This window comes from Podarcis erhardii (genome assembly GCF_964252035.2).
Source record: "Podarcis erhardii genome assembly, chromosome: 11".
Lineage (NCBI taxonomy): Eukaryota > Metazoa > Chordata > Lepidosauria > Squamata > Lacertidae > Podarcis > Podarcis erhardii.
The window spans coordinates 25,340,091-25,352,775 of NC_138501.1; the positions used below are offsets into that span (position 1 = coordinate 25,340,091).

The 12,685-nt window shown below is 38.7% G+C and overlaps 1 protein-coding gene across 5 annotated transcripts in view; it reads left to right on the top strand.

Moving 5' to 3' along the window:
* Positions 1-12,685, top strand: part of KIAA0825 — a 186,780-nt gene that overhangs the window by 80,860 nt on the left and 93,235 nt on the right. For all 5 annotated transcript variants that reach the window (XR_014161101.1, XM_081880319.1, XM_081880321.1 and 2 more), the window contains exons 18-20: positions 1,755-1,914; positions 5,000-5,155; positions 9,988-10,082. Coding sequence is in view for 4 of the 5 variants with exons in the window: in XM_081880319.1 (XP_081736445.1) it covers positions 1,755-1,914; positions 5,000-5,155; positions 9,988-10,082 (411 nt within the window). In the remaining variant the exon portion in view is untranslated. The remainder of the gene's footprint in view (positions 1-1,754; positions 1,915-4,999; positions 5,156-9,987; positions 10,083-12,685) is intronic.

Sequence of the window (12,685 nt, forward strand, 5' to 3'; positions counted from 1 at the left end):
GACATAAAATTCTGTTGTACCTCTATACACCTTCAAAAAAAACCCCCAGCTAGCTTTAAAATTTGCTGAAGTTGTAAATATATGCTTCCCTGGAATATTTCCGATAAAACAGATCACAGCAATTGTTGTTGTTGCTATTATTATTATTATTATTATTATTATTATTATTATTATTATTATTATTATTATTCAGCCCCAAAATAAATTAGAGCTTACAGTATTTTCAAATTATTTACTGTCTAGCAAATTCTGAATGTGTATTTTGAGGCACATAGCATTGCAGTGATAAAATCGATAATTTTAGCAGAACGAATTTTATAATAATGGCACATTTTAAATAATTCATTGCAGTTTACTGGTAAAATCCACATTTTCACAGTGCAGTCCTAGGCATGGGGGGGGGGAGCTTTTCAGCCTGAGAGCCGCTTTCCCTCATGGCAACCTCCTGGGGGCCACATGCCAGCAGTGTTGAGTAGGACCAGAGGCAAAAGTGGAAAGAGCAATAAATGTGACTCCTATCTAACTTTTTGCACATCCTGGGATGCAAGGTGTTTCTACATACACATATCTCTTTGTACTCTATTCAGACAAGCAAGATGCATTGTCACAGCTCAATGACACATTCCAGCCAGGGGAAAAACATTAAAGGAGGCCACTGAGCAGAGCTAGTGAGATGTGTGGCCCCAGGAGAGTCCCAGGAACCTCATAGGGAGGCCTGGAGGACTGCATTCAGTCCCACTGCTCTTATACTTGTCTACTCAGAAGTAAGTCCTATTGAGTTCAGTGGAACTTTATCCCAGTAAATGTATAGGTATAGGGTTACAGCCTTTGGTTCAATTTTGTATACATACTGTATACCTGAGAATAAATCCCATTGGACTCAGTGGGGCTTACTTCTAAGTAGACAAGTATGAGATTGCACATTTTGGTCACAACAGCAAACAAGTAACTTGCTGTTCATTCAGAATATTACACTGTAGGCTCTACTGTGATTACCATAAAGATTGTAACTTGTAGGCAGCCTGTTAGTTTCAGGAGCTTCTAGCACACCAATCAAGGTGGTTTGTGATGCTATCACAAAAGCTGAATGATATGGTAAGAAATCAGATCATAATGCAATGAAGAAAATGTGAGCATTGCAAACCAAAATGAAGAGAGTGAGTCTGACCCTCCACCCACCCGGAAACAAAGCAACTAGTGATATAAAGTTACCCATTAAGTAGCCATCAGAAACATTTTAACCTGCACTTAGCATAGTGGCTATTTGTGCTGCATTTTAATCAGGACTTAAACTATTTTGTGATGAGCAATGAGGTAATGCCAGACAAAGGTGCAACTTTTTAAAATCAGAAATACTTTTGTTTAGTAAAAGAAAATGAAAACTTATATTTTTCTTAACATTTCATTTGGAAAATGAGATAAACGTAATTATAAGAAAAATATTTATCTAGTTTTATTTAGATTAAGGCAGAACAGCATCGACAGGGTGCCGTTTCAGAACAACATCGACAGGGAAAGATACACGTAAGGATAAAAGAGTATGAAAAATAAATGATTCATCAGCAGTGAAAATAATTATGCAGAGTTATTCTTTTTCTCTTAAACTGCACAAGGGCCCTTGCAGAAACATGTTATTGCAGTTTTAACTACTGCAGTTTAGATAAGTGTATATGACAGTATTACTCTTCTGGTTTAATATTTTGAGTTCTGTAGTATTCAGCACTTTGTAATACATGCTTCTTTTCTCCTTCTAGCACTATTATTGCAGCAGAAGATAGTAGAAGCTTAGAAGAGGAAGCTATTGAGCTTGAATTGACTGAGCAGAAAATAAACATGATGGTCCTGGATATCTGCCACAAACCAGGTGGCAGTGAATACCTGAGGCAAATTTATCACATCATCCAGCTCAATGAGGTAGGGAAACGGCCTTTTTTACCGAGCAATTAGGTGTGTAGTGGCCTGAGGCAGCGTCTGCTGGCAGCTAAGGGTTAGTCAAGGAGGTGATAATGCTTCGTAAAGTCAATACCTAACTCAATATCGCACTGTCTTAGACTGTTCAGTTTAAGCTTTTCTTGCATCTATTTAGAAAAGGTTACTTTAGAGGAAATTATATCCCTTTTATTTATGTACTTGAACTGTGGCATGCTTCATTGCCTTTTTTTCTGAGTTGTATTTCACAGACAACAGAGATACATTAGCAGTTAAAATATTAATAAATTAATAGTATTACAAAATCAGCCACTTTTTACTTTTTATAAAACAGAATGAAAAGTAATCACTAATTTTCAGTAATTTATGAAAAGAGAAGTCAAACATGAATTTGTACATATAGAACATGTAGACTAAATTTAAAACATTTTCAAAGTAAATGACCTATTTTACATTACCAACCTGGAATCAGTGAAGGTACATTTTACCAATGTATGAGCACAAATGTTACTAATGTAGAAAATGCACCTGCAGAACCAGAAGCACATAAAGCTCCTGCTCTTCCTGATCAGCCTTTGGATGCCATTTTCTTTGTTTACTAAGAAAACCCATACCTACATAACACTGTCAATGCTGACTCTGCCTGATGCTTCAAATTCATATGCATAATTTTACAATTGACCAATACAACTATGACCTGCTAATGGAAACATTTGCTAGCTTTAGATTATGTTTGCTGTTTGTTTCAGTTCCTGCCTTTTAGGACTCTAATGGCCATCAAAGGTTAAAATCTGGAGCATGAATTAATCAAAATAATTCTCACTTTGTTAATCACTTGAGAAGCTGGAAAAAGTAGAATTTGCCTTTTGATGTCATACAAGCTTGTCATGTCCAATTTTGATTTGGAGAATATAGGCAGAATAAAAGTGTAGGCTGGTTTTAAATGTAATAGTCTTATTAGTTTTTGATTATGAACATCCACAATCTTACTTATCCCCTTAGTGTTGTTTCAGACCCAGAAAGTTTGTTTTGGACATTTTTGCTATCATACGCCAATGCTTACCCTGAGGGAAATGCAAAAGCACGGTCCCATTCTAACAATGGGATATGAAATCCTAAAAGTATCAGTTGAATATTGATACTCCATGAACACCCTGTTCCCTAAGATGTAAATAACTACACATTGCACAGGATATTGGTTTGGGATCAAATAAGGGCACAACTTTATTGGTTACAGATGTGAGGTTTGGCCATAGGCATTGTGGTAAGCAACGCGTATGTCATTCCCGCCTGTCCGCTTGGAGTGTTTCTAAGGCTGAAGCCGGTCTAGGTCAAATTGGGGCGTCCCCCAAGTGGTTCCTGATGGAGGAATGGCCTCAGCCCCCTTCTGGGCATCGGACAGAAGCTGCTACTCCTGGATTCTTTTAACAGGATACCCTTACCCATGGAGGGGCAGGCGGAGGCTACAACCTCCCCTCCAACCACGATTAGGCTTACCCAATGCCTGTCCACCTTACACAGTTGTAACGATTGCCACAAGGTAGGCGAAAACCCAAATGGCGATGCCAATTTGCCAAGTGGGGAAAATTCCTGCTCGGTCTCTAAAAAATTAGGCAACTGATGTTGTCCATAGCAAGGTCGAAGCATCTAAAAGGCCCTGCCAGCCAGGCATTTAAACTTCCCCTGGGCATGGTGCCAAGGGCCACAATTGGTTGGTTGATCCCATGTCCAGAGGAACTCCCCCTAACTCCTGCTGTCATTGGCCCATTTGGCAGCAAGAATACAATCCGGCCTGCGATAGGTCGGTTTGGCAAGGAGTCCTGGGCCCCACCTGAAAAGCTGCCCGCCTGAAAAGGGAGCGAACGGACTTAGCTGAGAAGTGGCATGTGGAAGAACAGAAGAGCTGAGAAGAGAACTTCTCAATTGACTTGAGGAAAGTGTCATTATACTTCTTGCCTAAATGAGGTTGGCCTCTCAGGTTTTTCTGACTATAGCTGTCCATATGGGTTTCTCGGAAGAGAGATAATGGCATCTTCTTAGGTCTCTTCCAGACTTCCTTTTGTGCTGTGCCTTCCAGGCATAGGTCTGCACTTTCCAGGTCTGAGTGGTTTTCTTTTTGAACCACTGCTATTCCCAGAAAAAACGCTACTCAACACTGAATTGGAACAAATGGCATTCAGGTTTTCCCTGGTTTGCCATTTGTTCTGATTCAGTGGTAAACAGCAGATTTTCCCAGGGAAAGTGGTGGGACCATAAAACAAAAACAAAACTGCTTGAACACAGGCCTGGAAAACACAGGCCTGTACCTGGAAAGTGCAGCACAAAAGGAAATCTGGAAGAGCCCATACTCTGAGTCTCCTTTGATATTCCTATGAGGCCATTCTCTGTTTTTCCTGCTTGTGTCCCTGAGGGAACTGATTATGACCAACTCACTGATCACTAGGAAGTTCTACATCCCATAGCATGAGAGGTACATTAGCTATTTCCAGAGCAGGGGTCTGCATAGCTTGCAAACTGTGAGGTCTTGGTCCATCTTGTCTTCCACATAGGCAGAGGAACTGTGAGGTTATTTCTCATAATCAATATACACACATTTTCCCCTGACCATTGATTTCAGTCAAGTGAAATTCTATTTGAGTATTACTACAATGGACATATGGAAAACAGATTGTATGCCACAAATAATTAATCTAAAAAAAAAAGAAGCATTCGCTCAAAAACATATCAATTGAACCACCAGATGTTTAGTTCAAATTTTGAAATGGGTCTTTTTGAAATATTTAATATTTTAAGAGTAGAGAACCTACATTATTGCATAAATCTGTATATTGAATACTGTGTGAAACATATGTGATGTAATATATCTGATATGTAATTTGACTCTCAAAACACTATTCAGTGAATGCCCAAATTTTGGGACCAGTGGGTGCATTCTGAATTTTAAGGATGTCGTATGGGCACCAGTAATAAAATGGCTACCAGGGCAAGGAATAACACAAAAGATCGGGGGGAAAGAAACAGGATCCCAAAATGAGCACAATTTATATCAATCTTGGCTTCTTTTTTAAAGGAATATTTGAATGAACAGCTGTCTTATGAGGAATCTTCTGAAGAAAACAGGTCAAGCATTAGACCTTTAAACATGACATTCAGAATCAAAGAACAGCATCCTGGTTTTGACCCTTTCCAGGTGCACTGCCTGTATTGCACCAATGTGTTAGAAAAGGTTAGTGATTATTTTAAGCATTTTCACTTCCATTTGAGATAAAATATTGCAATAAGTAATTGCATGAAGTAATTGCTACCAAGAAAAATGAAAAATGAAAATCCAGTCAGATGGTTTCTGACAGCTGTGATGTTGTGATAAAAATATACAGACAAAATCTAATAATTTTCACTTCCCAAATACTATACTTTCCACCTGTATATATGCCCCCTCTGCAACTTATCAGTAAGCTCCAAAAATAAAGAACTGTTGCTGTCTGTCATGGACTGTTTGGACACAGAAGAATGGTGGGAGGAACCAGCTGGGGAACCACCAAGAGAAGAAGGCTCAGAGTCTGGGGAGTGGTGATGGTGATGAGTGGTCAGAGGAAGAAGAGGGAGAAAGGTGGGAATAGATGTCAGAAGCTGAAGAAGTAACAGGGCTTAGTGAGCTGGGAGAATCTGTGGCAGAGAGGAAGAGATGAGTCAGGCTGGGGAAGCGTAATGGGTGCCTCGCCCTCCTACTGTGACAAGCTCCCCTCCCCCCGATCTTAAAGAACCAGAAGAGGCATGGCTCAGGTATCTGATTATTATTTTTTCTGCTCTGCAGTATGGCAGCTTTTATTCCAATAGGTCAAGTGTCCTGGGGAACCAATAAGATCCCATCAAGCCATATAAAATTATAACTACTGAGTTTATTAGCTTTAATCTAAGCTTGTTGCTAAATGCAGACTGAGATGCAAAAGCTTGCCTGAGAGCTGTCTTAACATGCTCTTTTGCATACTTGGGGCCTAGTTTGGAAGGGGTTTCATGCATAAACATACGCTACCACATGTGGGTTGACCTTTTTGGATTAGGGTTACACTTGGCTCCTTTCAAATATTCTGTAATGGTATGGAAGTTGCATTAAGAACATGGTTCTCTTTTCATATTACCTCAATCACATAGCCAAATTTAATTGGCTGAATGTGTTGTCATCACAGGTATTATATGACTTTGATTCTGTGAGAGATTTTGCAGTCAAACCTAACAATGCATGCTTATGCTAGCTAGTAAATGAAATGGACCAGATATTTGAGGCTGAGGCTTCAGACCACATATTTGAGACTAGCTTCTGTATTTTGTAACCAAAAATACATTGCCTGTGTTGTTTCTGCTGTAGCGCTGAATAATGCATGAGAGCTCGGATTATTGTAAGTAAAGCATTTAAACTTACTTAAGGTTGTGGTCTATTAACTCTGAGAGAGGTGGAGCCAGGGAAGCACAATTGTGAATGCTTAATACTGGAACATTTTATGATCCAACAACCTATATTTCCCGTGCTTTGAAAGCACTTCAGATATTTCTGTTTAAGCTCTACTGGTGGCGCTTTTGGCTAGAGAGTGAGTCAAGCCCCCCAGGCTTTTTAAATTCAGCCAGTCAGCCATTTTTCTTCTGCAGTTTCCCACAAACATGGGAATTCAGGTATTCCCCAGTTATTTCCCAACAGATTCACCAAAATTTCCCAAGGAAGAGGACCAGCTGTGAAATATTTCCACCATAGTATCAATGTAAAGGGGAAATGAGAAAAATTGGGGGAAGGGGGTGTCAGATTTCCTAAAATCACCCTTTTGCTACAAAAATACTCATAGGTGAAATTCAGCCATCAAGCAATGCTTTCATATTGGAATTCAATTTTTAAAAATAATAACCACATTAATTGAAAGATGTCTACAAAGCTAATTAAGCTATTGGCTTCAGATAAATTCCTCTTAAGTTGGAAATTTGACTTTTTTTTATTCCATGTGGTCCTAACTAAGCAATACTAAAGAAAGGAATTGCTTGTTTTAGATAAGAGAGTAAAAATTAAACTAGGTCTTAATTTGTAATGCAGATAATATTTTTATCATGTCTGTTACAGCTCCCTCCTCCGTTCATTAATACTGTAGTAGCACAAGACCTTCAAATGCTGACAACTCAGGGCAAAATTTCTCTGCTGTGTGACAGGACTGCAATGCTCTATTAATCTGCAAGTGACAAGCAATAGTTAAATTGGATTACAGAAACTTTTACTGTGCTATCTTCTTATCAGCCTGTGGACAACTATCAAAAAAATTAATTAGTTTTTGTTTTTATTCTATTTTATACTGGCAATCCAAAGATATATAAAATAGCCTAATATATCAATACTATAAAATACAACCATAAAATAATTGAAATTGCAAAGAACTATATGGACCCACTTGACTTTAAGAAGCCCTATTCAGAGTGGGGAGGCAGGTAGTAAATAGCTGTAGGATGGTTTCAATGGTGATACTTCAACTATGTCCCCATTACCTAGTTAATTCATTTTGTATCCTCTTTAATGGTATGTAGACACCAGTTCAAAGCATTTGTTGCTCACCCAGACTTTTAAAAATGATTGCATCTCTGTAAAATGGTACTCTGCTTATGGGGTGCTCCCACTGGCAGAAGGCAGTGAGTTGATTTTTGCCAATTTTGTCTCCCTATGTAATAATAATAATAATAATAATAATAATAATAATAATTTATTTATTTATTTATTTATTTATTTATTTATTTATTTATTTATACCCCACCCATCTGGCTGAGTCTCCCCAGCAACTCTGGGTGGCTCCCAATCGAGTGTTAAAAACAATACAGCATTAAATATTAAAAACTTCCCTAAGGCACCTGACCCTCTGCAAACCTGTTCTAGAGGGTTTGGGGACCCTCCAGAACTGTATGAAAGGTAATGTTGTGGGCTGCAAGGGGAATCTGAAAAAAATCACCTTTACTCTGTGTCACCATTGTAAGTCTCAGCTGGACAGAACATCCTTCTGTGAATGAAAGGAGACTGAAGCCTTAGTTTTTTTATCTTGCTGCTGTTTTAAATTGTGTTTTTTTCCCCTTGGTGTGGATGTTTATTGAACTGCATGGACCAATGATCTAATTCAGTGTGAGGCAGAATTCTGCCTTGCTTTTCCCTTTGTTTCCCAGGCTTTGGAATGCCCTGGCAAAAGCCCTGCAAGATCTCACAAGAGCCCCCAGAACCCATGTGCTGAGCATCACTTGCCTGATAAGCAAGGCAGAGAGCTCTCAAACTCTCTGCCATTAAAGGCCTGCTCAGTGTGCCAGTTTCAGATGGTGAAGATACTCGTGTGGGGTGGTTCAAAGGGGACAGTTCAAGTATCTGCATTTTTTGAATGTAACTCATGCACAAGATGCGATTGTACTCTATTTCATGCAATAACCTCATTCATCTAGCACATGGGTAGGCAAACTAAGGCCCAGGGGCTGGATCCAGCCCAGTCGCCTTCTAAATCTGGCCTGTGGACGGTTTGGGAATTAGCATGTTTTTACATGAGTAGAATGTGCGCTTTTATTTAAAAATGCATCTCTGGATTATTTGTGGGGCATAGGAATTCGTTCATCCCCTCCCCCAAAATATAGTCCAGCTCCCCACATGGTCTGAGGGACGGTAGACCGGCTCCTTCTGAAAAAGTTTGCTGACCCCTAGCTAGCAAAATCTGTTTTATGGAAAGAAGAGAAGTAGAGCAAAACAAAGATAACAGTACCACTGCATTGTTGCTAAAACAGGTGTAGTTGACCTATGTGAATCAATCCCAAGGGACTCTGTCATGGATTTCATTCATGGCTGGGACTGTGTATGCACTTTGGCATTTGAAGTGCTGTATCTTACAGTTTCTCAGGGTTTCCCAAACATGGGTCTCTAGTTGTTTTTGAACTACAACTCCCATCATCCCTAGCTAGCAGGACTAGTGGTCAGGGATGGTGGGAATTGTAGTCCAAAAACAGCCGGAGACCCAAGTTTGGGAAACCCTGATTTAACTGAATGGTTACATTTGTCAGCATGGAGAAAAGTGCTGCAACTGGGGGGTAACCTTGTGTTGCAGCAAACCTAGTCCTCCTCCTCAAGTGTAGCCTTCACTGAAAGGGATGCTGTGTGCAGTGCAGTGTTTTTCCGGGTGCCTCTGCATTATACAAGCCTTTTCCCCAGTCATCTCTCCATCCAGTATGTCATAATTACATGCACTTTTATATTTAATAATATAATTAAAGCTATGTAATCACAAGTTTTGCTTTGTATGTCATACTTTCTTGTGTATAACAAGTGACACTGTTTATAGAAATTTAGGACAGTTATCTGGTGACTGGGCTGTCTTACAAAACAGCAGATAAGTAAAATATCACACTAATTATGAAAAAACAAAACAAATTCCTTCCAGTAGCACCTTAAAGACCAACTAAGTCAGTTCTTGGTATGAGCTTTCGTGTGCATGCACACTTCTTCAGATACCTACGAAAGCTCATACCAAGAACTGACTTAGTTGGTCTTTAAGGTGCTACTGGAAGGAATTTGTTTTGTTTTGACTATGGCAGACCAACACGGCTACCTATCTGTAACTGGAACTAATTATGAAAGCATTCACTCCCAATTCCAGTTACATGGAGAGTTTCTTGTTGATAAGCTTGTGCTGATGGTAAAGAAATAAATAAATGTAAATTGCTACAATACATAAAAAGTTGACAATTATTTTGTTTTTGTAACTGATATCAGGATTTCAGAGTAAGTGGTTTGGTAAAATGCTGTTAACAGTTGGAAGAATAACTACTCAAAAATTGATTTATCTTTATATAAAGAATGGCTACATCCCCAAATGGATTTATAAATTAATTGCTGTCTTATTAGAATAAAACCCTTCTTCCCTGGGCATGATTGATGCTATCTGTCTAAGTCCTTGTTTCAGCCACCCCCCTCCTTAGTTAGTTTATCACAGCTGGAGCTTTAATTTACTGATCATATTAACTCTGATTAATAACTAACAATAACTTCTTCTTATATATCAACAGTCTACCATTACTGAGTGCAAATGGGACTGGTCAGATTTGCTGCAGAGTTATCTGGGACTAAATAAAACGACCTTCATGGCACTACTGGAGCACAGGTAACACTTTTTTGTGGAAAGATAAAAATTTCTCTTGAGTTCTGTAAGTTTTGTGTTCTGTGCAAAGCAACTTTGCAAATAACATTTAAATTGCTTGCCTAAAGATTTAATTTGAAGCTCTGCTTGTGTTGTGATGCTTTTCTGTCTTCCTGTTGCAAGTTCCTTGTGAACTTCTGAAAAGATGCTACTGAGGGCCACAGGCCCTCTGCGATATTGTGCAATGTGTTGTGGGGGCTGAAGTTGGAAGGTGGGAGTATCAAGAAATTGGATAGCCACCCCTTCCACAAGTAAAGGTGTCTTCTGATCATAAAAGGGTCTCTCTCAATACAAAACTAAACAAACAAACAGTGGGGAAAATAAACATGGAAGGGTTCTAAAGGGTTATACAGGGGGCATTTACATCTATGTGCAAGGACCATTGAGGGACCCCTTTTTAGGGTATCAATCTACATTGCCCGACAAGCCAGTGGTATCTTATGTGGCATAAGAAATTGCAGTCAGAAAAGTATATTATGGAGACCCAAAAAATGTATGCATCAGTATCTTCAGTGTATAATATTCTTTCCTGGTGTTGGTGTGCATGAATGAGCTTATATGAATGAATTGGCATCAAAGGAATGTAGTTTAAGTATGTCTATAAAGAGATTGTTTGTAATAAAACAATGTGATTGTTCCACTGTGGGCAGAATACTTAATTTACATTTAACATGTTAATACAAGCCGCCAAAATTATGTTGAGTAAAGGTGTGACAAATGCTGCAAGTTCTGTTTATGGTGATGAAGCATATTTTTGTATTATATATAGTATTGTAGAGAAGCAGGAGTTGTCTGAGGTATGTTCCTTATGAAGAAGTAGCTACAATTACCGTACATCCTGGCCCAACTAGTGCACTCACTAAGATGAGCTGTTTAAGTACGTTTACATGAAGGCTATGGTACATTAATCTCTATTTGAGAGCTTAAGGCCTCAGAAAACAACCCATTTGCAAATGGTACAGAAATGAGTGCTATATTTGTGCTACATTCTGCTGCATTTCTGGAAATGGCTTTAATGTTGTGTGAAAGCTCAAACATAATGTGGAAGTCAACAGGAAAACATTGGGAAAATGGAATAAACTGCTGTGTGAATCCAGCCTCAGACAGCATGAGGTTTATAACTAAAGCAAAATTTCTAAATTGAAATGTGAACTGCTATTGAAAACTTGAGCTTGGAAATCATAATTAATATGTGTAATAGCATGTGCTATTGTGAAATAGCATGCCCCCTCCCCCCCGTTTTGATATGTTGTAGGGGAAAGTTGACCAGGTAGTTTCAGCTGTTCTGAATTAGCTGTGTTTTTAAGTCCTAGGTTTCTGCTGGGGATTACAGAGAATTGTGTAGCATTTAGTAAAACTGTTATCCCATATATTATACAGTATATTTACAATGGATGCTGTTGGAAAAAATGGTAATGTATCTTTCAGAAATCAGTAGTTTCAAAATTGCAAACTGTCGCCAGGTCACCTGTAGAACTTTAGAATGTAACTAACATGAAGTAAAATATTTTTCTTGTTTAGAGTTATCACAGAGGAAAACTGAATAAATCATGTATATTTTTTAGTGGATACACAGACAGCATCTGTTGTGAATGTTAGCCATATGGCAAGCTATTTATGGAGGAAATGTTTACATTTATAATGTTTATTGTGTTGTTGATTATCCATATATTCAGAAAATGCTGTTCTAAAATCTTGTTCCATCAACAAGCTTAAAATCTCTTTTATTATCATGATTTTGAGCAATATATGAGCAGGTTTAATTGAGCATGCAAAAGTACCTTTTTATGGCATCTGATGTGTTAGCATAGCATGATGAAGTGACTCTCAATGAGTCTGATCTGTTTGTAGGAAAAAAAAGAGGTGCCACATAGCCCACCCCACCCGCCGTATAAAGTAATAGAGTGGTTAAGGAATATACTAAAAAGAGCCTTACTTGTCACAACCAACAAATTCAAATTAGGGATGGGTACAAATTCAGAACTGTGGGAGCTGATAATATTGAACTTCCCAGTATCAACATTCTCAACTGAATAACAAGCCAGCCCCAGACCCTTCCAGATTTGGGCAAATTGGTGGAACAGTTAAGCTAAGGTTTTCTAAAACAGACAGACAAACAGACAGACAGACAGACAGACAGACAGACAGACAGACTGAAACATGCACTTTGGATTAAAATAACCAAACTTGCCACGGGCATGTAGTAATAAAGCTTAACATTATCTGATGTGGATCCACCCTTAAATCCACTCCTGTTTTGAAATAAACAGGTTTAAAATTTTATACTGTTTGTTTATAAATGAATAAGAACACAAGACGATCCTGCTGGGTGGCCCATCTAGTCCAGCATTCTGTTCCAGCAGATGCCTGTAGGAAGCCTGCAAGCAGAATGTAAGCACAATGCACTCTGCCCACTTGTGATTTCCAGCAGGCCATTTTTATTTTCATTGAACTGCTGGGCCCATAAAAATCCTGTTGGTGCCCCTTCTTGAACACCCGGTGCTTGTTGATGGTGTTTTTCCTTACTTCTGGTGGCATCTTCACGTTTCTGAATCATTCTGTCTACT